This window comes from Salvelinus alpinus, chromosome 35 (assembly GCF_045679555.1).
Source record: "Salvelinus alpinus chromosome 35, SLU_Salpinus.1, whole genome shotgun sequence".
NCBI classification, from domain to species: Eukaryota; Metazoa; Chordata; class Actinopteri; order Salmoniformes; family Salmonidae; genus Salvelinus; species Salvelinus alpinus.
Window position 1 is genome coordinate 9,063,253 of NC_092120.1, and position 27,583 is coordinate 9,090,835.

The 27,583-nt window shown below is 44.7% G+C and overlaps 1 protein-coding gene across 1 annotated transcript; it reads left to right on the plus strand.

Annotated features, from left to right (window-relative positions):
* Positions 1-133: 133 nt before the first annotated feature.
* On the plus strand, positions 134-26,995 carry LOC139564690 (aromatic-L-amino-acid decarboxylase-like). The gene is made up of 14 exons (XM_071384456.1): positions 134-218; positions 2,970-3,177; positions 4,322-4,435; positions 7,516-7,635; positions 10,202-10,336; positions 15,536-15,685; positions 17,690-17,756; positions 17,928-18,022; positions 18,516-18,583; positions 19,815-19,891; positions 20,804-20,823; positions 21,010-21,108; positions 24,052-24,153; positions 24,520-26,995. Exons 2-14 carry the CDS (start codon positions 2,977-2,979, stop codon positions 24,718-24,720), a joined length of 1,449 nt encoding a protein of 482 aa, XP_071240557.1. The 5' UTR covers positions 134-218; positions 2,970-2,976; the 3' UTR covers positions 24,721-26,995.
* The last annotated feature ends 588 nt before the right edge of the window (positions 26,996-27,583 follow it).

Genomic DNA, 27,583 nt, shown 5'->3' on the forward strand with positions numbered 1-27,583 from the left:
GTGGAAAATTAGTAGGATCTCATTAACTCCTTGTGAATCAGCCTTTCCTGCCTGTGCACACTGTGTTGGCCCGGAGCCACACTCCCATTGGCTGGCTGTGGGGGGCCACTGGGCAGATAAAAAGAGCCGTGCTCGCCGCTCCTGCTGTACACCACTCACTGCTGCTGTGTGTGAAGACTGAAAGAGAGGAGGACCCGACCACGGCTGTGCTCGACAACGTGAGTACACCCACCGCCAACCACCTACTACCACCCACCATCTACCCACCTCTCTATTATTCTTCGGGTTTATCAGGACTGCAGGTCTCCATCGGGCTTCAGAATACATGCACACCAGGGGCTGTAGCAAACCTCTCAGAGTAGGAGTGCTGATCTACAATTAGTCATTATGATCAGAGTTCCTCTGTCCAGTGTCTGTGTTCTTTTGCCCATTAATCTTTTATTTTTATTTGCCAGTCTGAGAGATGGCTTTTTCTTTGCAACTCTGTCTAGGAGGCCAGCATCCCGGAGTCGCCTCTTCACTGTTGACGTTGAGACTGGTGTTTTGCGGGTACTATTTAATGAAGCTGCCAGTTGAGGACTCGTGAGGCGTCTGTTTCTCAAACTAGACACTCTAATGTACTTGTCCTCTTGCTCAGTTGTGCACCGGGGCCTCCCACTCTTTCTATTCTGGTTAGAGCCAGTTTGCGCTGTTCTGTGAAGGGAGTAGTACACAGTGTCGTATGAGATCTTCAGTTTCTTGGCAATTTCTCGCATTGAATAGCCTTCATTTCTCAGAACAAGAATAGACTGACGAGTTTCAGAAGAAAGTTCTTTGTTTCTGGCCATTTTGAGCCTGTAATCGAACCCACAAATACTGATGCTCCAGATACTCAACTGTTTTAAAGAAGGCCAGTTTTATTTATTCTTTAATCAGAACAACAGTTTTCAGCTGTGCTAACATAATTGCAAAAGGGTTTTCTAATGATCAATTAGCTTTTTAAAATGATAAACTTGGATTCGCTAATACGACGTGCCATTGGAACACAGGAGTGATGGTTGCTCATAATGGGCCTCTGATATTCCATTAAAAATCTGCTGTTTCTAGCTACAAACGTGCCATCTCCTCATTGGTTATACCCACGTGGGTGATAGAAAGACGAAAACTGTTTTGCCGGTAATACATTGAAAGTTTAGATGCGATCACCATATAATTTAAACGACGAAAAAGCCTGGAAGGAGGAGAGATGACTAGACCAGTGGTGGGCCGTCAGGGCCTGCAAGGCCTTCTCTGCTGGCCTAAACATCATCAGAATAAAATAATTTTTTAAAATATATTTTCCCACAAATATGTATTAAATTATTCCCCAGAGTAAGAGTTATTCTCTTCATTTCATAGCTTTCCTCTTGGTTGCACTGCTTCCAGCCCCAGGTTGAGATTTGGAGGGCTGGTCTTTATGTTAGATCTTTTATCCAATCATATTCAGCCATCATGTGTTGCCAGGGGTCTAAAGTCTGCCCTCAGGCCTTCAGAATCAACAGTGCGGGCGCTTGTATCTTATAGTGAATGGAAATGAAAATTTAGTGTCAACCAATCAGCTTTAGAGTTGGCTATTGTACGCCTGCTGGCTGGCTCCAGTGTTACACAAGAGCCAGCTAGCAGGCGTAGTCTTTTGATTGGATTACCAATATTGAGAGGCAGGTCCTATGGGCAGGTCTATGCAGATCTAGTAAACTGAATTTGATAAACAAATTAATTCGCGTACTACTAAGCTGTTTTTTCAACCCACAATGGCGGAAGGAGGAGAAGATATCGATTTGGTCGAGGATATAATTATTTACATTTACATTTAAGTCATTTAGCAGACGCTCTTATCCAGAGCGACTTACAAATTGTATAACGCCATTCTCAAGACGAACTTTTCAAGAAAAGTTAGACATTGTAAGGAGAGGTCGCCCGACGCCACAAAGCCTGTCACAGGCGGGAAAGGGTTTCGTTCGCTCTCCACTTTCAAAGTTTCAACTACGAGCGCTGTCAATGGCTCACAGGCTCCGAATACATTTATGCACGATAGCAAAATACATTTATGCACGATAGCGCACGATGCCGCGCGCGCGAAGCAGTGTGGGTGCAATAATTGAATAACATGGCTTTCTAAATTTATTTTGCGGCGCACGCGACGTGTCAGGTCTGGTCAGCATAATCAGTTCTTTTTCTGACGCAGATCGCGCTGGAAGTCCTGCCTCTCCCATCTCCTTATTGGTTTATAGAAGCAGATACCCACGTGCCATCTCCTCATTGGTTATACCCACGTGGGTGACAAAGACGAACGAGGTCAGTGGCAGTAATGCACCTAATTTATGAAAGTTGCCAATCGCAATATAAAGTCAAGAGAAGAAAAAGCCTGGAAGGATGTGTGGATTAATTGGCGGAGCAGAGGGCCTTGTGCATTTCCGGTAAAATAACAACTCAATGTTTATGTCCCAGGACAAATTAGCTAGCAACAGTAAGCTAGCTAAATATGACAAATTAGCTAGCAAGTGCAAGCTAACTAGCTAAATTGCTGTAAATGTTTAATGCTGTTCTACCTGTCCCCAAATTAATATAATTGGTTCCGAGTTTGTTTTGATATTTTAACCTGCGTGTCGTGATCGCGTTTGGTGTGGGGGAACAAAATACAATAATGCACGATGGCCGGTTTGGGTTCTGTGTACTCACGTCAGCCACGGAGATCGGGAGCACAAAGTCCTGGTGAGTGGCAGGGGCCCACGTCTGCAGTTCAGTGTTGATTTCCTCAAAGCAGGGCAAAGAAGGTGTTTAGTTTGTCTGGAAGCGAGGTGACGTTGTCACAATGTGGCTTGCTAAATCGTGTGCGTGCGTGTGTGTGCGCGCAAACAGGTTCTTACCAGTGATTTGAGTTGGTGGGGATTAAGTGTGTAGGACTGTTAGTGAAGGTTGGGGCAATGAAGTGGGATATTTGTCTGTTCCAGTTGTACAATGGACGCTACAGAGTTCCGGAGGAGAGGGAAGGAGATGGTAGACCTGATAGCAGATTACCTGGAGAACATAGAGCAGAGGACGGTGTACCCCGACGTGGAGCCTGGGTACCTGCGGTCCCTCATCCCTGAGGAGGCCCCTGAGGAGCCTGACACCTACGAGGACGTGGTCAAAGACATTGAGAGGGTCATCATGCCTGGGGTAGGCGGCCAAGATTATTATATAATTATAGATGAGGTGACTATTGATTGAAGGCTGATTACAGCTGTACCATGATGATAACACTTTACTTGAAGGTTGCATACATAAGATATTCATAACTTGCTATAGGTCAGGTACTCTGTTATTGGAGATCCGCTTTCTCCCAGATTTCGTCAGTGAAAAGTTAAGAATTAAATATGATAATATTATTGATCATACCAATGGGCTGTTTACCCAGTGGCATCAGGCTGCGTTGAACATGAGATCATGAGAACATACACAACACTCAATGCACACAGTCACTAACCGCTAACTTATGGGGGAGGCATTATCACAATATCTGTATCAACTCCTGGTCTGTTGACTGTTGTTTAGTGATCATTCAGAAGATGTACAGTAAGGAGCTTCAGTGTTGAACGTTTTGTTAACGAGACAAAGTGTTCCGTTGTCTTTTGTTGGTTGTACTGAGAAATCAGTTCATGAAAGCTCACATTAACTGTATATGACACGTATCAGCCATGTAGTTGTTTTTGCAAATGGTTGTAAAATTCCCTGCATTCTGTGGCCTTTCACGTGGCAAAGTTCAAAGACTTTAAATGAATGACTAACCTCACATCAATAATCTCACCACCAGAGAAACAAACCAGTTTCAATCTATCTGCCCCCTACTCCCAACCCAAACCCTTTCCTTAGCTGTAACACAAAAGCTCTTATTCCCTTATCAATCTGACCCTCTGAAACATATATTTTTTCCTTTACCACCTCTGCTTTTAACAGTGTGGAATAAGCCCGGTTAGTCTAATGAATGACTCACCATGGGAAAAGCATGTAAGGGAGACAGACAGGGACACTGGCAGCCTCTAGCTTGGTGCCCCAAACACGCACAATAATGGAATTCAGCCTGGAATTCAGCCCGGAACAGTTTAACTGCCTTGCTCAAGGGCTAGAACAGTTTAGGGGTTAAGTGCCTTGCTCAAGGGCTCAGTGACACCATAGCAAGGCATGGTATTTAGCAGGATTTTGATACCAGCAAACCTCTGATTGCCAGCACACATCCTGTCAGATTTACTCCGTCAGGTTACACCTGGGATTTGAACCAGACTAACCTCTAGGCTACCTAACACAACTCTTCCTCTGTGTTTAGGTGACCCACTGGCACAGCCCGTACTTCTATGCCTACTTCCCCACGGCTAGCTCCTTCCCGTCCATGCTGGCAGACATGCTATCTGGAGCTATTGGTTGCATCGGATTCTCCTGGGTATGTATGACCTTGTCATCTGTTTCTGTCATCCTCTCTTTTTCTTTTGAATGTGATTTGAACAGTATCAACATTTTAAGACATTAAAGGGATAGTTCACCCTCATTACAAAATTACATGTTGGCTTCCTTACCCTGTAAGCAATTTATGGACAAGGTATGACAGCAATCTATGCTTTGGTTAAGATTCCATAGCACTGTTTCCAAATATTAACGTTTTAGCATTTGTGGCACAAATTCAATTCGTTGATGCGAAAAATGCTAATATTGGTCCATGTCCAAATGGTGTGGTAACTCCACGGTACTGTAGGCTGCCAGCCCGGCGTGTACAGAGCTGTGTGTTGACCCTGTCTCTAACCCCATGTTACTGTAGGCTGCCAGCCCGGCGTATACAGAGCTGTGTGTTGACCCTGTCTCTAACCCCATGTTACTGTAGGCTGCCAGCCCGGCGTGTACAGAGCTGTGTGTTGACCCTGTCTCTAACCCCATGTTATTGTAGGCTGCCAGCCTGGCGTGTACAGAGCTGTGTGTTGACCCTGTCTCTAACCCCATGTTACTGTAGGCTGCCAGCCCGGCGTGTACAGAGCTGTGTGTTGACCCTGTCTCTAACCCCATGTTACTGTAGGCTGCCAGCCCGGCGTGTACAGAGCTGTGTGTTGACCCTGTCTCTAACCCCATGTTATTGTAGGCTGCCAGCCCGGCATGTACAGAGCTGTGTGTTGACCCTGTCTCTAACCCCATGTTATTGTAGGCTGCCAGCCCGGCGTGTACAGAGCTGTGTGTTGACCCTGTCTCTAACCCCATGTTATTGTAGGCTGCCAGCCCGGCGTGTACAGAGCTGTGTGTTGACCCTGTCTCTAACCCCATGTTACTGTAGGCTGCCAGCCCGGCGTGTACAGAGCTGTGTGTTGACCCTGTCTCTAACCCCATGTTACTGTAGGCTGCCAGCCCGGCGTGTACAGAGCTGTGTGTTGACCCTGTCTCTAACCCCATGTTATTGTAGGCTGCCAGCCCGGCGTGTACAGAGCTGTGTGTTGACCCTGTCTCTAACCACATGTAATTGTAGGCTGCCAGCCCGGCGTGTACAGAGCTGTGTGTTGACCCTGTCTCTAACCCCATGTTATTGTAGGCTGCCAGCCCGGCGTGTACAGAGCTGTGTGTTGACCCTGTCTCTAACCCCATGTTACTGTAGGCTGCCAGCCCGGCGTGTACAGAGCTGTGTGTTGACCCTGTCTCTAACCCCATGTTACTGTAGGCTGCCAGCCCGGCGTGTACAGAGCTGTGTGTTGACCCTGTCTCTAACCCCATGTTACTGTAGGCTGCCAGCCCGGCGTGTACAGAGCTGTGTGTTGACCCTGTCTCTAACCCCATGTTATTGTAGGCTGCCAGCCCGGCGTGTACAGAGCTGTGTTGACCCTGTCTCTAACCCCATGTTACTGTAGGCTGCCAGCCCGGCGTGTACAGAGCTGTGTGTTGACCCTGTCTCTAACCCCATGTTACTGTAGGCTGCCATTCCATGCGTGTACAGAGCTGTGTGTTGACCCTGTCTCTAACCCCATGTTATTGTAGGCTGCCAGCCCGGCGTGTACAGAGCTGTGTGTTGACCCTGTCTCTAACCCCATGTTACTGTAGGCTGCCAGCCCGGCGTGTACAGAGCTGTGTGTTGACCCTGTCTCTAACCCCATGTTATTGTAGGCTGCCAGCCCGGCGTGTACAGAGCTGTGTGTTGACCCTGTCTCTAACCCCATGTTATTGTAGGCTGCCAGCCCGGCGTGTACAGAGCTGTGTGTTGACCCTGTCTCTAACCCCATGTTACTGTAGGCTGCCAGCCCGGCGTGTACAGAGCTGTGTGTTGACCCTGTCTCTAACCCCATGTTACTGTAGGCTGCCAGCCCGGCGTGTACAGAGCTGTGTGTTGACCCTGTCTCTAACCCCATGTTACTGTAGGCTGCCAGCCCGGCGTGTACAGAGCTGTGTGTTGACCCTGTCTCTAACCCCATGTTACTGTAGGCTGCCAGCCCGGCGTGTACAGAGCTGTGTGTTGACCCTGTCTCTAACCCCATGTTACTGTAGGCTGCCAGCCCGGCGTGTACAGAGCTGTGTGTTGACCCTGTCTCTAACCCCATGTTACTGTAGGCTGCCAGCCCGGCGTGTACAGAGCTGTGTGTTGACCCTGTCTCTAACCCCATGTTACTGTAGGCTGCCAGCCCGGCGTGTACAGAGCTGTGTGTTGACCCTGTCTCTAACCCCATGTCACTGTAGGCTGCCAGCCCGGCGTGTACAGAGCTGTGTGTTGACCCTGTCTCTAACCCCATGTTACTGTAGGCTGCCAGCCCGGCGTGTACAGAGCTGTGTGTTGACCCTGTCTCTAACCCCATGTTATTGTAGGCTGCCAGCCCGGCGTGTACAGAGCTGTGTGTTGACCCTGTCTCTAACCCCATGTTATTGTAGGCTGCCAGCCCGGCGTGTACAGAGCTGTGTGTTGACCCTGTCTCTAACCCCATGTTACTGTAGGCTGCCAGCCCGGCGTGTACAGAGCTGTGTGTTGACCCTGTCTCTAACCCCATGTTACTGTAGGCTGCCAGCCCGGCGTGTACAGAGCTGTGTGTTGACCCTGTCTCTAACCCCATGTTATTGTAGGCTGCCAGCCCGGCGTGTACAGAGCTGTGTGTTGACCCTGTCTCTAACCCCATGTTACTGTAGGCTGCCAGCCCGGCGTGTACAGAGCTGTGTGTTGACCCTATCTCTAACCCCATGTTACTGTAGGCTGCCAGCCCGGCGTGTACAGAGCTGTGTGTTGACCCTGTCTCTAACCCCATGTTACTGTAGGCTGCCAGCCCGGCGTGTACAGAGCTGTGTGTTGACCCTGTCTCTAACCCCATGTTACTGTAGGCTGCCAGCCCGGCGTGTACAGAGCTGTGTGTTGACCCTATCTCTAACCCCATGTTACTGTAGGCTGCCAGCCCGGCGTGTACAGAGCTGTGTGTTGACCCTGTCTCTAACCCCATGTTACTGTAGGCTGCCAGCCCGGCGTGTACAGAGCTGTGTGTTGACCCTGTCTCTAACCCCATGTTACTGTAGGCTGCCAGCCCGGCGTGTACAGAGCTGGAGACAGTCATGATGGACTGGCTGGGGAAGATGCTCAAGCTGCCAGAAGACTTCATCGCCGGGACACACGGACAAGGAGGAGGCGTCATCCAGGTATGGTAAAACTACCCACCATTTCTTTGGGGTAAGACAATGCAATGCTTTTATTTCCCCAGTTGTATTGCTACATTGCCACAACATACTTTCAAATACATTTAATTACTCAATTAATTTAAATCAATAATGTAGTCGGATATTTGTCGTAGTCATATTTCAAGTAAGGATATCCAAGTCCAATATAAATCAAATATTTGTACAGAACACATGGCATTCACAGTAGGGTCAAAACCATATTTACAGCCCTAAAACAATGCAGATGTTAGGAAAAGCAATTGACTGCTCACGATTCTGTCGCTGCCAGCAATTTGTCTCTCATATATGTTTTGGTAAATTTTCACCTCACAAGACCAGATAAACAGCAGGAAATTGCCTTTTAATATGCCAGTCAAAGATGGGCGTGTGTGTGTGTGTGTGTGTGTGTGTGTGTGTGTTTTGGGGTTGTGGGTACTTATTTCATGTGGTAAAGCGTTCATTTATTGTTGTGGATACAGCAGTGCAGCTGAGGAGACTGTCTCAGCCAGGGATGAGATAGGAGAGGTGGCTGAGGCATGAGCGAGAAGGCTGACAGATAATGTAATGGCCCTCTATTGAATCCATCGAGGAGTATGGCTCATCCTAGGGGTGTTTTGTTTGTGGCTGGGGTTTTAAGTGCGCTTCACTATGGCAACAAGTAGGCCTCCTCTCACTTGTTGCCAGCCTTATGAGAGCTGTGACAAATTGCCATCTCACATGATGCACCATGTTCAGATGAGCATTTGAAAGAGTATGAGATGCATTTAGGAGCAGTTTTATCAAACAGAAGCTAATGAGTGAGATTTGCATTTATGATTGTGAGTGAAATTATTATACTGTAAAATCAAATAGTATTCGTCACATGCATCCTAAACAGGTGTGGACTACTGAAATACTTACTTACGGGCCCTTCCCAACAAAGCAGAGAGAGAAAGAACATAGAGAAATAATAGAAAAGTTAAACATGTCATAATATAAGTAATAATAGATACATAATGAATAATGATAACTTGTAATGATACAAGGACTACCAGTTGTAACGATCGTCGTCTGAAGATGAGGAATCATCGGACCAAAGCGCAGCGTGGTAAGTGTTCATGTTAATTTATTAAAACAGAACACTAAACAAAATAACAAAGAGAATGAACAAAACAGTCCTGTCTGGTACAGACACAAAGACAGAAAACAACTACCCACAAAACACAGGTGGGAAAAGGCTACCTAAGTATGGTTCTCAATCAGAGACAACGATAGACAGCTGCCTCTGATTGAGAACCACACCCGGCCAAACACACAGAAATAGAAAACATAGAATGCCCACCCCAACTCACGCCCTGACCAAACCAAAATAGAGACATAAAAAGGATCTCTAAGGTCAGGGCGTGACACCAGTACCTAGTGGATGTGCAGGGGTACGAGGTAATTAAAGTACAGTGCATTCGAAAAGTATTCAGACCCCTTCACTCTTTCCACATTTTATTATGTTACAGCCTTATTCTAAAATGCATTAAATATAATTTGTTTCTCATCAATATACACACAATACCCCATCATGACAAAGTGAAAACAAGTTTTAGAAGGAAGAAGAAAAAACACAGTTGACAGTGCATATCCAAACCATGAGGTTGAAAGAATTGTCTGTAGAGCTCCGAGACAGGATTGTGTCGAGGTACAGATCTGGGGAAGGGTACAAAAATGTCTGCAGCATTGAAGGTCCGTAAGAACACAGTGGCCTCCATCATTCTTGAATGGAAGATTGATAGAGGCCACCTCCCCCTTTGGCATGGGTCCTCAGATCCTCAAAAGGTTTTACAGTTGCACCATCGAGCATCCTGACGGGTTGCATCACTGCCTGGTATGGCAACTGCTCGGCCTCCGAAAGCAAGGCACTATAGAGGGTAGTGCGTCCGGCCCAGTACAACACCGGGGCCAAGCTTCCTGCCATCCAGGACCTCTATAGCAGGTTTAGGGGTTAAAAATTGTCAAAGACTTCAGCCACCCTAGTCATAGACTGTTCTCTCTGCTACCGCACGGCAAGCGGTACCAGTGCGCCAAGTCTAGGTCCGAGAGGCTTCTAAACAGCTTCTACCCCCAAGCCATAAGACTCCTGAACATCTAATCAAATGGCTACCCGGACTATTTGCAGTACTCTCTGTTATCATCTATGCATAGTCACTTTAGTAACTCTACCTACATGTACATATTGCCTCAATTACCTTGACACCAGTGCCCCCGCACAATTGTTATTTTACTGCTGCTCTTTAATTATTTGTTACTTTTATCCCTTACTTTTTTGTTGATGTTATTTTCTTAAAACTGCATTGTTGGTTAAGTGACTGTGCATATGAATAGCCTCAGCAAAGAACAAGAGCTATTTGAAAACCATCAGGTTTATGTGGAGCAGACTTTACATGTAAAGTCTTTTTTAATTTTTTTATAGAACGTGGGACCTCCCTATGACCGTAGAGGATGTACATGTTGCAAGGCCTACTGGTTTGACTGAAGTCATCGAAACTCACCCCACTTACATTCGTCTGTCTTTCTGTAGGGTACGGCCAGTGAGGCAACTCTTGTGGCTCTCCTAGCTGCCCGCTGCAGGGCGGTCAGAATGATCCTGGCCAGTGACCCACAACATCCAGAGACTGGCATTACCTCCAAATTGGTGGCCTACTTTTCCGACCAGGTCAGGTTTCTACTCTTGCTGTTATTAATCCTACTCCTACCCTGAACAGGTCAGGTCACAAAACTAGATGAGCACTTTAGAGCACTTTAACCCAATCAGTCCCACCGTAATGCAGGTGCGTTTTGGACTTCTAATTTATCTATTGGTTAACAATATTTACCAATAGATAAAGAGGGAATAATTTCCCAAATAATTAAGAGAAAAAATAAACAAATGTTTGTTTTTTCTCTTTATAGTTTTGGGTATTAGTTCCTCTTAATCTATTGTTTAATATAATATACAGTGCATTCGGAAAGTATTCAGACCCCTTCACTTCTTCCACATTTTGTTAAGTTACAGCCTTAATCTCAAATTCATTAAATAAATGTTTTCCCTCATAAATCTAAACATCTACACCCCGTAATGACAAAGCGAAAACAGGTTTTTAGATTGGAGTCCACCTATGATTGGACATGATTTGGAAAGGCACACACCTGTCTATATAAGGTCCCAAAGTTGACAGTGCATGTCAGAGCAAAAACTAAGCCATGAGGTGAAATAAATTGTCCGTAGAGCTCTGAGACAGGATTGTGTCAAAGCACAGGGAAGGGTACCAAAACATTTCTGCAGCATTGAAGATCCCCAAGAACACAGTGGCCTCCATCAGTCTTAAATGGAAGAAGTTTGGAACCACCAAGACTCTTCCTAGAGCTTGCCGCCCGGCCAAACTGAGAAATCGGGGGAGAAGGACCTTGATCAGGGAGGTGACCAAGAACCCTATGGTCACTCTGACTGAGATCCAGAGTTCCTCTGTGGAGTTGGGAGAACCTTCCAGAAGTACAAGAATCTCTGCAGCACGACACTAATCAGGCCTTTATGGTAGAGTGGCCAGACGGAAGCCACTCCGTAGTAAAAGGCACATGACAGCCCACTTGGAGTTTGCCAAAAGGCACCTAAAGGACTCTCAAACCATGAGAAACAAGATGATCTGGTCTGATAAAAACAGATTGAACACTTTGGCCTGAATGCTAAGTGTCCTGTATGGAGGAAACCAGGCACCGCTCATCACCTGGTCAATACCATCCCTATGGTGAAGCATGGTGGTGGCAGCATCATGCTGTGGGGATGTTTTTCAGCGGCAGGGGTTGGGAGAACAGTCCGGATCGAGTGAAAGATTAACGGAGCAAAGTACAGAGAGATCCTTGATGAAAACCTGCTCCAGAGCGAGGCGAAGGACTGAAGGTTCACCTTCCAACAGGACAACAACCCTAAGCACACAGCCAAGACAACGTAGGAGTGGCTTTGGAACAAGTCTCAATGTCCTTGAGTGGCCCAGCCAGAGCCCGATCGAACATCTCTGGAGAGAGCTGAAAATAGCCGTGCAGCAACGCTCCCCATCCAACCTGACAGCGCTTGAGAGGATCTGAAGATAAGAATTGGAGAATCTCCCCAAATACAGGTGTGCCAAGCTTGTAGCGTCATACCCAAGAAGACTTGAGGCTGTAGTCGCTGCCAAATGTGCTTCAACAAAGTACCGAGTAAAGGGTCTGAATACTTATGTAAATGTGATATTTCATTTTTTTTAAATATATATTTACATTTACATTTAAGTCATTTAGCAGACGCTCTTATCCAGAGCGACTTACAAATTGGTGCATTCACCTTATGATATCCAGTGGAACAACCACTTTACAATAGTGCATCTAACTCTTTTAAGGGGGGGGGGGTTAGAAGGATTACTTTATCCTATCCTAGGTATTCCTTAAAGAGGTGGGGTTTCAGGTGTCTCCGGAAGGTGGTGATTGACTCCGCTGACCTGGCGTCGTGAGGGAGTTTGTTCCACCATTGGGGTGCCAGAGCAGCGAACAGTTTTGACTGGGCTGAGCGGGAACTGTACTTCCTCAGAGGTAGGGAGGCGAGCAGGCCAGAGGTGGATGAACGCAGTGCCCTTGTTTGGGTGTAGGGCCTGATCAGAGCCTGAAGGTACGGAGGTGCCGTTCCCCTCACAGCTCCGTAGGCAAGCACCATGGTCTTGTAGCGGATGCGAGCTTCAACTGGAAGCCAGTGGAGAGAGCGGAGGAGCGGGGTGACGTGAGAGAACTTGGGAAAGTTGAACACCAGACGGGCTGCGGCGTTCTGGATGAGTTGTAGGGGTTTAATGGCACAGGCAGGGAGCCCAGCCAACAGCGAGTTGCAGTAATCCAGACGGGAGATGACAAGTGCCTGGATTAGGACCTGCGCCGCTTCCTGCGTGAGGCAGGGTCGTACTCTGCGAATGTTGTAGAGCATGAACCTACAGGAACGGGTCACCGCCTTGATGTTAGTTGAGAACGACAGGGTGTTGTCCAGGATCACGCCAAGGTTCTTAGCACTCTGGGAGGAGGACACAATGGAGTTGTCAACCGTGATGGCGAGATCATGGAACGGGCAGTCCTTCCCCGGGAGGAAGAGCAGCTCCGTCTTGCCGAGGTTCAGCTTGAGGTGGTGATCCGTCATCCACACTGATATGTCTGCCAGACATGCAGAGATGCGATTCACCACCTGGTTATCAGAGGGGGGAAAGAACCACCAAGACTCTTCCTAGAGCTTGCCGCCCGGCCAAACTGAGAAATCGGGGGAGAATATATATATATATATATATATATTTGCAAACATTTCTAAAAAATTAAAACCGTTTTTGCTTTGTCATTATGGGGTATCGTGTGTAGATTGATGAAGAAAAAAATATTTTATCAATTTTAGAATTAGGATGTAACAAAATGTGGAAAGTGAAGGGGTCTCAATACTTTATGAATGCACTCCCCTTTAATTTCTGGTCGTTCATTTCGCCTGTCACTGCTGTGCACCTGTGCACCCTGAAGAAGGCCTGTGAGCCGCAACGCATTGGTGCTTCAGCAAAAGGAAAGGAGAGGTGCTCAACAAAGTAGACAAAAATCATTAGCAAGAAAAACTTCCAAAAGGACTAATTCAAGGCAGAAAGGAGTTGGAGCACGCAACAGAGATGTATTTATTTTAGCTCACTTTAATCCATTGTACAGGCTGCGAACAGGTGACTGACGATTTAACGTCAAGCTGACGTCTTCCTCAGAGTGAACTGACCATTGCACTTAGCTCCAATGTATAGCCTAGTGGCCCATTGAGACAACAATGTAAAATAATTATAATGATAATATGTTTCAAGGTAAATGGCAAATTATAGCACAAAATAATACTAATGATAAAATAAATGTGTCGTTAATCAAAGCTTCATTAATTGTAGCGCTACAAATATCATGTACTATACATGCTCAAATGCACATTATTATTTGTATTACTTTGCTCTATAATTTGCCATTTACCTTAATATATTTCATCATTATAATTGTGTATTATTATTTATTTTTTATTTACACTACCAGTCAAATGTTTGGACACACCTACTCATTCAAGGGTTTTTCTTTATTTTTACTATTTTCTACGTTGTAGAATAATAGTGAAGACATCAAAACTATAAAATAACACATATGGAATCATGTAGTAACCAAAAAAGTGTTAAACAAATCAAAATATATTTTAGATTCTTCAAAGTAGCCATACTTTGCCTCTATCAGGTATCAAGGTAAGACCCAGATGCAGACCGTGCCGAAGTAACAATGTCAGGACGGCAGTCAGGGTCAGGTCAGGCAGAGGTCGGTAATCCAGAGGTGGGGCAAAGGTACAGGACGGCAGTCAGGGTCAGGTTAGGCAGAGGTCGGTAATCCAGAGGTGGGGCAAAGGTACAGGACGGCAGGCAGGCTCAGGGTCAGCGGCAGGCAGAGTGGTCAGGCGGGTGGGTACAGGGTCAGGACAGACAAGGGTCAAAAACCAGGAGGATGAGAGAATAGAAACTGGGGGTAAGCAGGAGCTGACACAAAAATGATGGTTGGCTTGACAAACAAGACGAAATAAAATATGTTTTGATTTGTTTAACACTTTCTTTTGGTTACTATGTGATTCCATATGTGTAATTTCATAGTTTTGATGTCTTCACTATTATTCTACAATGTAGAAAATAGTAAAAATAAAGAAAAACCCTTGAATGAGTAGGTGTGCCAAAACTCTTGACTGGTACTGTATATATTTTTTTAACCCCTTTTCCTCCCCAATTTTCGATCTTGTCTCATCACTGCAACTCCCCAATCGGCTCGGGAGAAGTGAAAGTGGGGTATTGCGCCCTTTGAAACATGACCCGCCTAACCGCTCTACTTAACACCCACCAGTTTAACCCGGAAGCCAGCCGCAACAATGTGTCGGATGAAACACCGTTCAGCTGGCTACCGGGGTCAGCCCTCAGGCACCCGGCCCACCACAAGGAGTCACTAGAATGCGATGAGCCAATTAAATACCCACCAGCCAAAACCTCCCCTAACCCAGACGATGCTGGGCCAATTGTGTGCCGTCCTATGGGACTCCCGGCCACGGCTGGTTGTGGCACAGCCCGGGAATGAACCCGGATCTGTAGTAATGCCTCTAGCACTGTTGTGTTTCAATGGGCCACTAGGCTATAAATAGGAGGTAAGTGCAATGGTTAAGTCACTCTGAGTAAGACTTCAGCTTGACGTTGAAACGACAGTCACCTGTTTGCGTCCTCTACAAAGGATTAAAGTGAGCTAAAATAAATCAATCTTGCATGCTCCAACTCCTTTTTGCCTTGAATTAGTCCTTTTGTAAGTTTTTCTTGGTAAACCTTTCTCGTGATATGGGTCTGTTTGTCAGGCAGCACAGTCATGCTAGCTCTGCTCTGTTGACCTGAGCAGCATGGGATTAGGTTATGGCTCTGCCCCGAGGACAACACTGGCCTTTATGGGGAAGAGGATAACAGCCCTTTTCTCCAGGAGTGACGTTACACAGTACAACTGGTCATATAACGTCTTACTTGATGGACAGACTACAAACATTATTTCAACTTTGGGCGAATGTACAGTACTATATGCCGAGATAGAATGATCATTTAGACTGGTGTAAAATATCCTATTAGCATGATCTGGCTTAAGTCTGGTGGCCGTGATGATGTTGGCTGTCTTTAAGTCACCAAAATCATTATCTCTCTTTGGCTATCTTGGGAGCTCTACTCTCTTTGGTCGGACGTTGTTCACTATCTTGAAGTGACCTACATGTATATCATCTGCTCTGTTTGGGTTGTGACATAGCCAACTATCTTGAAGTCACCTGTGTTAACTCTGCTCTACTGTCTTTGAACAGGCTCATTGCTCGGTGGAACGAGCAGGTATGATTGCCGGAGTGAGGATGAAGAAGATTCCAACGGAGCAGTCAGACAAGTATGCTGTCCAGGGAGAGACCCTCCGGAGAATGATACAGGAAGACAAGGCTGCAGGACTTATCCCCTTTTACGTAAGAACAGAACACACTCATCCCCTTCTACATCAGAACAGAACACACTCATCCCCTTCTACGTCAGAACAGAACACACTCATCCCCTTCTACGTCAGAACAGAACACACTCATCCCCTTCTACGTCAGAACAGAACACACTCATCCCCTTCTACGTCAGAACAGAACACACTCATCCCCTTCTACGTCAGAACAGAACACACTCATCCCCTTCTACGTCAGAACAGAACACACTCATCCCCTTCTACGTCAGAACAGAACACACTCATCCCCTTCTACGTCAGAACAGAACACACTCATCCCCTTCTACGTCAGAACAGAACACACTCATCCCCTTCTACGTCAGAACAGAACACACTCATCCCCTTCTACGTCAGAACAGAACACACTCATCCCCTTCTACGTCAGAACAGAACACACTCATCCCCTTCTACGTCAGAACAGAACACACTCATCCCCTTCTACGTCAGAACAGAACACACGCATCCCCTTCTACGTCAGAACAGAACACACTCATCCCCTTCGACGTCAGAACAGAACACACTCATCCCCTTCGACGTCAGAACAGAACACACTCATCCCCTTCTACGTCAGAACAGAACACACTCATCCCCTTCTACGTCAGAACAGAACACACTCATCCCCTTCTACGTCAGAACAGAACACACTCATCCCCTTCTACGTCAGAACAGAACACACTCATCCCCTTCGACGTCAGAACAGAACACACTCATCCCCTTCGAAGTCAGAACAGAACACACTCATCCCCACCTGAAACCCCACCTCTTTAAGGAATACCTAGGATAGGATAAAGTAACCCCCCCCCCCCTTAAAAGAGTTAGATGCACTATTGTAAAGTGGTTGTTCCACTGGATATCATAAGGTGAATGCACCAATTTGTAAGTCGCTCTGGATAAGAGCGTCTGCTAAATGACTTAAATGTTAAATGTACGTCAGAACAGAACACACTCATCCCCTTCTACGTCAGAACACACTCATCCCCTTCTACGTCAGAACACACTCATCCCCTTCTACGTCAGAACACACTCATCCCCTTCTACGTCAGAACACACTCATCTCCTTCGAAGTCAGAACACACTCATCCCCTTCTACGTCAGAACACACTCATCCCCTTCTACGTCAGAACACACTCATCCCCTTCGAAGTCAGAACGCACTCATCCCCTTCGAAGTCAGAACGCACTCATCCCCTTCGAAGTCAGAACGCACTCATCCCCTTCGAAGTCAGAACGCACTCATCCCCTTCGAAGTCAGAACGCACTCATCCCCTTCGAAGTCAGAACGCACTCATCCCCTTCGAAGTCAGAACGCACTCATCCCCTTCGAAGTCAGAACGCACTCATCCCCTTCGAAGTCAGAACGCACTCATCCCCTTCGAAGTCAGAACGCACTCATCCCCTTCGAAGTCAGAACGCACTCATCCCCTTCGAAGTCAGAACGCACTCATCCCCTTCGAAGTCAGAATGCACTCATCCCCTTCGAAGTCAGAACGCACTCATCCCCTTCGAAGTCAGAATGCACTCATCCCCTTCGAAGTCAGAACGCACTCATCCCCTTCGAAGTCAGAACGCACTCATCCCCTTCAAAGTCAGAACAGAACGCACTTATCCCCTTCGAAGTCAGAACAGAACGCACTTATCCCCTTCGAAGTCAGAACAGAACGCACTTATCCCCTTCGAAGTCAGAACAGAACGCACTTATCCCCTTCGAAGTCAGAACAGAACGCACTTATCCCCTTCTTTGGAAGTCAGAACACACGTCCATTTACATGGACAAGCTTTGAGGCGGCAGATTGGCACTTAGAATAGACACATTCATTTTCCCCTTATTATAAAGAATATGCCACAATCAATTGTCCAGACAATAGTCAATAGTCAAACAGAAATAACCAATAGTCCAATACAGTCCAGAAACACATTCTTATGAATATCATGTAAAGTACTGTGTTTTTCCAGAAATTGTTGATTTTTGTCCTTTCATTTAGTTCTGTGCTACTCTTGGTACCACTCCCTCATGTGCATTTGATCACATTACTGAACTTGGGCCCATATGTAAGTATGATTCTCAAAGCATTATTAACATACTCCTAAAGGCTGTCTATTAGCACCGACACATGGTTGTAGACTGATAAAGACATAGGAATCTACTGTACAGCCATGTCTCAGGACCAGCTTTGTATGTTTCTGTACAACTGGTTCTACACATTTGTATTTTTGTCTCAGGTAATGCAGAGAAAATCTGGATGCACATTGATGCTGCATATGCTGGGAGTTCCTTTATCTGTCCTGAATTCAGACCCCTGTTGAACGGCATTGAGGTTAGAAACCAGCCAGCCAGCCACACACACACACACACACACACACACACACACACACACACACACACACACACACACACACACACACACACACACACACACACACACACACACACACACACACACACACACCTGAATGACAGGCAGGCAGACACACCGGCTCCCTCTGCAGCTGAGGCTAGTTGCTAGGATATGAGTGATAGGCAGGCTCCTGCATCTGTCAGCATGGTAACAACTGGGCACGAGCCACTCTGATTGATATTGTCTCTTATTGCTGCCTGCTTTTATTGTGTCTGTGAAGGCAGGTGGGAAGGATATGGTGATAGGCCAGCTGCAGTCAGTGCAAACCTAGTGATGGCAGCAAGGGGCTTTGACAAATCAAATATATTCTAAGACCACGGTTTTCCTACAATTAAATGGGAAAAAATGGCTGACCTGTACACTTACGTCAAAATCAGCTGATTTGAATGGCTGACTCTTTTATCTCTTTCAGTTTGCAGACTCTTTCAATTTCAACCCACACAAATGGCTGTTGGTCAACTTTGACTGCTCTACAATGTGGTAAGTTATCAAGTGATTGACAGTCAGCCTTTGTAGAAACATTGTTTTATTATTGAACAGGTTGTTTTATCTGACCAGGGGGACAGAGGGGGGACAAACCAGGGGGACAAATCATACAACTTCCTTAAGTAAAATCTTTATTTGTATAATATATATTTTTCACATTGCTTTTGTAAGACCCCTTAGTTTCTTTTCTGTTTTATGGGGAGAGGGGAGCGGCTTCAACATGGTTTTTAATATTGATTCAAATCTAAACTGCCTTGTGAGCTCAGCACGACACTGTGCAACTGTATACGCGTCTATAACCTAAAATCTAAGGCTGTACTATTCTCCCTAACCTTAGTTACACTGTTGCTTAATGTGGCTATTGACTACATAATGTGGCTATTGACTACACTACTCTAATGGGCCGTCATAACAAAGTCACCTCCAGAAGCACTATCTAGACACCTAAAGCATTCTTTAAACAGAGGGGGTGGGAATAGGCATCCCATCTGCCCTCTCATCACCCCACAAACAACCCCAACATTTCTTGTTGATAGAACGCTCAATGCCCTCCTCCATCCCTGGTGAGTTGCCATGACAAAGTCAGTAAACAAAGAAAATGACTTATGTAAGGAGAGACTTATGTAGTCTGCTCAGAAATAGCTGTGCTTTTTTATGACGCTATAGTGTGTTTTAATAACTGGAATAAAGTTAAAATTACTTGTAGCATCTCAGTTTATGTATGGTATTATTGGTTTATAACAGTTTTTAACAATACATCAGGTGAATGTGTAACTGAGAGAACCTGGTCTCACTTATGATCTTACGTTCTTATTTCATGCTCAACTGATTGTGAAAACAGAATTATTTCAACTCATTCTCAGAGACAAAATCTAGAGCACAAATTGTGCCATGTCATTGTTTACAAAAACATAATTTATGCTGCCTGCTGCTGTGTCATCCCCTGTAGGGTGTCCCCTTAGATCATTGTCACTTTACAATACAACTTTATTGTTCAATATAAGTTAACAAAAAGAGAATATACTTCAATAAAATAGAGATGATAAAGTACTTCAGTAATGTGTGTCTTTTGTAAGACTTAATGTAGCACTGAACACCTTCTGTATGTGGGGGAGCCGTTTTCTGTGCTTTTCTTAAAAAGCCTTGCCCTTTAGCCTACCCTTATGTATTCTGTGGGAGCTCTCATAGGGTAAGAGCGTTTAAGTGTTTCAGTGTCTGTCCATAGGGTGAAGAAAAGATCTGATCTCATTGGGGCCTTCAAGATGGATCCTCTATACCTGAAACATGAACATCAAGAGTCGGGTAGATATTTTTGCACTGACAATAGTCTGTATTGACATCACTTTTTTTGTGTTATTTCCAATCTATTAGGTTTAAATGTGGTAAATCTAGCAATAGTCTCATCAGTATAGTGGTTTAATTTGATAAAGTGCAGATGATGCCTGGAGTCCCTGTAATGTAATGGGATGTGAATGGTATTAGTGTGAGAGCCCAGTATATCACATCAAGGATCGGAGGGTCTGTCGGCTTGCTCACCTCACAATCCTGCTGGCTTTAGGCTTGCTAATAAACCCAAAGTGGATAAACTAATACTCACCACCACAGCCCCATGTTTTATATGGCTAGGAAGTGTGTGCGCATGTGTTCATGTACTGTAGTTGAACCGTATGTTTGTGTGTACTTGTGTTAGAGAGTTAATACAATAAGGCGTCCAAACTCTGACCTAATAACACTCAATATGTTACTCTAAAACAATCCAATTCAATTACCGAAGTCCCTCACGTCCTCCCAACAAAACATTTGCACTGTAATAGTCCACTAATGGTCATGTTGCATCGCTGCCTGCCAGTGTTAGCCAGTGACAGAGTGTCACCCATCTTAGATGCAGATGTATTCTCCCAATTGGAACCCTATTCCTTAGATGGTGCACTACTTTTCTCCTCACAGAGAAGGCTGCTCACAGTAAGGCCACTGCTCCCCCAGTTCCAGCTCAATGAAATGACAGGTTATTACCACTGCAACAGGGCTATTCTACTGTATGTGGAGAGAGAGAGAGAGCGAGAGAGAGATCTGTTTATTATCTACTACACTTGCTTTGGCAAGGGCGAGAGAGAATAAAGGTCAGCGACGGTAACAACATTCAATAATATGTTAATAATTAAAATGTTGGCTGTGAATTGCTAGTAGTATAATTACTCATCTGTTTATTCACAGGACTGATTACAGATTACAGGGTAAGCTGAATGGCTATCTATTATCATTATATTCTGTCTGTGTAAGTGGCACTGGATGTCATATCAGAGTTCACTCTGTTTGCTCCACGAACCCTAACGCACTTATCCCTCTCTGCCTCACCCTATCTCTCCCCTACCTCCCCCTACCGCACCCTATCTCCCCCTCTACCTCACACTACCTCACAGCACTGGCAGATTCCACAGGGCCGAAGGTTCCGTTCTCTCAAGATGTGGTTTGTCTTCCGGATGTATGGGCTCAAAGGCCTTCAGGACCACATCCGTAAGGTAATAGCAAAGCACAGAAACAGCTTCGGTTCCCTTTCTTTGTCTGTCAATCAAATCAGCCTGGTCTGTGTCTGTCTAACTCTATCAGTAAATGAAGCAACAGCAGCAGCAATACAAGGCCTTCAGCCATACACTGAGGCATACTGCATTCATCTACTGTCTTTAATAGATAGAAAAACTTCAGTAAAGCGGAGACTGCTCGGCATCTGACCGTAAGGCGCTACAGTGGGTAGTGTGAACGGCCCAGTGGGGTCAAGCTTCCTGCCATCCAGGACCTATATAATAGGCGGTGTCAGAGGAAGGCCCAGAGCGCCAAGTCCAGGACCAAAAGGCTCCTCAACAGCTTCTACCCCTAAGCCATTAGACTGCTGAACAATTCATAAAAATTGCCACCGGACAATTTACGTTGACCCCCCCTCTTGTACACTGCTGCTACTCGCTGTTTGTTTGTTACCTATGCATAGTCACTTCACCCCCACCTACATGTACAGATAACCTCAACTAGCCTGTACCCCTGCACACTGACTCGGTATCGGTGCCCCCTGTATATAGCCTCGTTATTGTTATTCTTATTGTGTTACTTTTTATTTTATCCTGCTTGGTAAATATTTTTCTTCTTCTTGAACTGCACTGTTGATTTTAAGGGCTTGTAAGTAAGCATTTCACGGTCAAGTCTACACTTGTTGTATTCGGCGCATGTGGCAAATAAAGTTTGATTTGACATGTTTGTCATCAATTATACGTAGGCAGCAGTTGTCTTTTTACAAAACAGTGCTATTCAATAAGTTGACCATTGCCTACTGTAGGTCAGATGACAGAAATATCTCTGTATGGGGCTTTACCTATCATCTTGGTACAGCAGCATACAGTTTCTGAATAGACATACGAACAGTAAGTTAATTATAGTGGACACACACGGACCATTAAACCTCAGTGGTGGTGACCTACTGGCTGGGAATGAGGAAGTGGAGTGGTCAGCTAATAATCACAGTTAGGACCAGAGTTTTGTCCTCATTAATGACTGAGTTGGCATTGGAATTATTACTAATAGTCCTGTCCTGGCTGTTCTCACTCAGCCTTTGGTTACAAATACTGTACATCATGATGTACTACTGTGTAATTGTGATTACATGCAAGGATACACGTTACGGTTCTCATTAAGCATTCAATGCCACACACAGGGTACTTTTGATGATTAGTGAATGGATTACATGTTTGATCCTGTGGTGAATAAGAGTTTGAACAGGGTGAGCTGGAATAGGACATTAGCTTTGAGCATTCCCTCCAAGGAAGGTTGGACAGTTTGATGACTATTTCATGGTTATTTTCTTCAGATTTCCAGACTTCTTTGAACAAACATAGACTGACCTAGCCCAAAGACCGGCAGATGGCGATATTGAATTGTTTCATTTTATCGTCCAAAGGGAATCTATGCAACCGGCTATACATTCGTATCCCCCGTGGACTGGTTCGTGCATAAAACATTCTCCATTCAGGCTGCAAAGGCATCAATTTGCTTCTTAACTTGATTTAAACTGGGAAAATATGCATACTTACTTTATGAAACACCATTTTCCACCAGAATGCTAGAGTGGCTAATTGCAATTCCCGGATGTTGCGTATCGCGTTCAGCCAATCGGGTTGCAGCAGACTGTTTACCATTGGTCTGAACGCTGTACGCAATGTCAGGAAGTAGCATTAGCCGCCATTTTGTCACCACTAAATCAAGTTAAGGAGGAAATCGATGCCTTTGTAGCCCGCATGGAGAATGTGTTATGTACGAACCAGTCCACGGGGGATACAAATGTATAGCCGGCTGAATACTGTAGATTCTCTTTGGACAGTAAGCTGAAATGACTCAATATTGCCATCTGCCAGCCTTTGGGCTAACACTGACCTTTTTATGACTAGATTAATTGTCAAAGAACTTGTGCATTAATTTCCATACTGAGATATACCTGGTTCCATGGGCATACTAAACAACAATTCATTTTCTGTTAGATTCAGGAAGTTGTATGGTTAGGGCTATGTGCTTTAATGTTTATCTAGTATTTTCACTCGTCAAACAGTTGTCATCACATTAACCCTTTGTTTGAAAATGGAGCCCTTCTCAAGGGTGAATGAACATTGAAGACAATGTAGCTACTATTGCTGGGGGAAAAAAAGTGTATTACAACAGCCAGCTAGCTACCTGCTGTAAGGACACCACCGTCTAGAAAAATAATATGAATTCAAATGTAGTTACCAGGGTGTCACCTAGTGTCCATATCAAGAAGTTCACCTTAACCCATTTCCATCTGCAGTGGTGTAAGGTACTTAAGCAAAAATACTTTAAAGTACTACTTAAGTAGTTTTTGGGGGTACCTGTACTTTACTTTACTATTTATATTATTGACAACTTTAACTCCACTACATTCCTAAAGAACATTTTTACTTTTAACTCCATAAATTTGACTTGACACCCAAAAGTACTCATTACATTTTGAATGCTTAGCAGGACAGTAAAATTGTCTAATTCATGCACTTAAAGAGAAAATCCCTGGTCATACCTACTGCATCTGATCTGGCTGAGTCACTAAACACAGATGCTTTGTTTGTAAATCTGAGTGTTGGAGTGTGCCCCTGGCTCTCCATAAATAAAAAAAAACAAGAAAATCGTGCCGTCTGGTTTGCTTAAAGGAATTTGAAATTATTTATACTTTTAGTTTTAATACTTAAGTATATTTTAGCAATTACATTTACTTTTGATACTTAAGTATATTTAAAACCAAATACTTTTTTACTTTTACTCAAGTAGGATTTTACTGGGTGACTTTCACTTTTACTTGAGTAATTTTCTATTAAGGTATATTTACTTTTACTCAAGTATAACAATTCGGTACTTTTTCCACCACTGGCTGTCTGAGTATGAATGAATGACTGACTGTCTCTCTGCCTTCATAGCATGTGGAGTTGGCTAAAGAGTTTGAGAGCCTGGTTCGCGCTGACCAGCGCTTTGAGATCAGCGCAGACGTGGTCTTGGGGCTGGTCTGCTTTAGACTAAAGGTAAGACAATTCAGCCAACTGTGAATGTTAGTTCAGCACATGATCATCGAACGTTCAACAGACCATCGTAAAACTATCTTTGGACTGGAGTAGACTGTAACTGTTTCTCGTTAGGTCTATGGTATATAGTTTTAGTTTACATTTTGGAACCTATGCTTCTTATGCATTGTTCACATTGCCGGCATCCATTTATTTTCTTATTTTTTTTACGTATTAGACTATTGTAACATCCCAAATGGCACACTATTACCTATATAGTGCCCTACTTTTGACCAGGGCCCTATGGCTATATAGGGAATAGGGTGCACTATATAGGTAATGGGGTGCTATTTGGGATGCAATCTATCTAACCTTTCCTCCTGAAAGGGTTCCAATGAGGTGAATGACACCTTGCTGAAGAGGATCAACAACGGCAGGAAGATCCACCTGGTGCCGTGCCTGCTGTCTGGTCAGTTTGTGCTGCGCTTCGCCCTCTGCTCCCGCACCACCGAGTCACGTCACATCCGCGAGGCCTGGCAACTCATCACACAGCTGGCCGGAGAGGTCATGCAGGAGCTGCCCCACTGACCATCCACATGGACTAGACAGGCTGGGTTGGACCAGGAGCTGTATGTATCAAGCAGTATTTCAGAGTAAGAGTGCATGTCTAGGATCAGGTCCCCCCTGTCGATTCATTATAATCTAAAAGGCTAAACTGATCTTAGAAACTGATCTTAGATCAGCACTCCTACTCTGAGATGCTTGATGAATAAGGGCCCTAACCCCACCTGACCATGGCCGGTATTCAAAAAGGGTCTCAGAGTAGGAGTGTCCATGTTATCTTATTCCTTATGAAGTAAAAGGCTAAACTGATCCTAGTTCAGCACGGTTTGATGCCTACTCTGAGATGCTACAGGCCTGGATCTCACTCAGTGGAGGCTGCTGAGGGGAGGACGGCTCATAATAATGGCTGAAACGGAGGGACTGGAATGGCATCACACCATGTGTTTGATGTGTTTGATACCATTCCACCGACTCCGCTACCAGTCATTACCACGAGCCCATCCTCCCCAATTGAGGTGGCACCAACCTCCTGTGATCTCACTGTGTTTACATCATCAGCAAACTGCAGCCCTTTCTCTCTGCTGTCTCATCCCATGTGTGTATTTATATGTGTGTTTTGTGTGGTTGTATGTGAATCAATGAATTTGTGTGGGTGAGTGTGAATAAATTAAAGGTGCTTTTTGGTTGAAGCAAATCATATCCAGATGTTAAGGTTTTGCCTGATAGGTTACTGTAGTGTGGGGTTTACTGACGATACACAAGCATATGTTCTATGTAAAACCAGACTGACTGAGTTCTGCTCTGACTCCACACCAGTGTGCTAAATGAGAGAGGCCAGGCTAGACACGGGCACCACCCCCCTCAGGGCTCTGTGTATGCCCCGCCTGCTCCTACAACCCCTCTCCACCCTCACCCACCCTGCCCTGTCCCCTCTCAACCAACTGTTCATCCAAATCACTTTAGAGAAAGGCCAGCATGCTAAAAATACAGGCAAGGACTTAGTATGAGTGGGGCTTTATCCTGTCTGAGGTTTATCCAGGCTCTGATCACTCAGCTGTGTTTACCTGCTCTAGTGGAGTGATTAGTAGAGGTATTCAATTCAGTACAACATTATTTATCCTCTTAGCGACATATTGATTAAAACATTGGTGTAGTCTAAAACAAGATTTAAGAGTCAGAAAACATTGTGTGGTTTGGCACCATTATACAGTATGAAGAGATATAAAAGGTTAGTGTCCCACTTGCTGTTTGTCTGAAGTGTTGCCTTCCAAGGTTTGAGCTGTTCACTGTTTCATGAAGACAAAAAAATAAGTACAAAAATGAACAGCATGTTGAGATTATGCCAAAGAGAGACACAGGTATCGTATGCCAGAGACACAGGTATCGTATGCCAGAGTTGGGGCCATTCCCATTTTCAATTCAGTCAATTCTGAAAATAAACTAAAATTCCAATTCCAAAATGTTCTCATAGAGAAGCATTGAGAAAAAAATGTAATTCCATAATCTACTGAATTAAAAAGGATTTGACCCCAACCCTGGTTCATAACCAGCTTTGTCTTGAACATCATAATAACCCATGAGAAACATGATGAGACAAATAAGAGATCTTATGGGAGCATCAGTTAAAACACTTACAGTAGGCCTTTGCCCTGAAGTGCATTAATAAAATATTCAGACAGTTGATTTGAAGAGACACAAAAACAATATGTACCTAGCTTCACTTAATGCCCTCAGCAGTAGCAGTGAGCCAAGGAGGAATTGACTTGAGGGTCTCTCCTTAAGGTAATATGAATGTGTTTCAAATGTGTGCATTACTGTATGCACATCATATGATGTTTCTGTTGGGCTGTTGGATAAACAAACCAGTTGAATTGGATTAGACCTTTAACCTGTGAATCCCAGCATGTCAGAGTCACTCGAAATAAATTAACTACGTCATCTTAAGAGATAAAATATCTCTGTCCCTGGTTTGATTCACAAGTCAAGTGTGCCTTTTGAATGAGGAATGGAGGGGTGTGTGTGTGTAGAATAAGTGTAGTGGTCTCTTTTGTGTCTGTGTTTACTAGATATAACCAGCACTGGGCTGACTGCTTCAGTCAACACTAGGAGGAAATTGCATTGTAAACTTGATCAGCTTTTACCTGGCAATAAGGTGGTAGTGCAATCCTATGTTTTTTTGAAGTGTAGCTGTATTCTTTTATAGGCATAGAGTGGCTTTGTGGCTTCCTGCTGCTTATCTGCTTTGTGGCATCATTGTACGGTCCTCTTTACACAACAAAATAAATGTGTTTGCAATGTGTGTTTGAGTATGTCATACTTTCACATTGGATTGGAAAGGTCCATTGGTACCCACAACTGATTATGTATGATTAGACTATTTGAAACTCAATCAGCACTATCAGATCATACCATTTCAAATACATTTTCTTTAGGAGTTTTGGTGTGACGCCCTTGCAAACCACTAGATGGCAGCATTGTCACAGTCCAGTGAGGGTTGGAGCAGTAAAACCACAGACAGAACAATGAGATGGATATTTCACTGGATGTATAAATGTGAGGGTGAGAGGAAACCCACTGGCCAGCAGTGGGAGAAAATGGAACGAGATGGATTTTGGGCGACATTCTCCACATTTTCTCATCGATTAATCATTTGATCTCAATACGGTTTTCTGTTCCCAAAACTAGAATATGTTATCAACAGAGTGGACTAAGTTGTTTAGAAGGAATGCAAAGGTTGAATTGAGTTATTGCACACGCATATTTCACAGAGGAGGCGATCCATAACGGAAATATGCAGATGCATGCGAGAACGCGCCAATACTTATGGTAGTATACTAATTATAACATATACAGTGCCTTCGGAGAGTATTCAGACCCCTTGACTTTT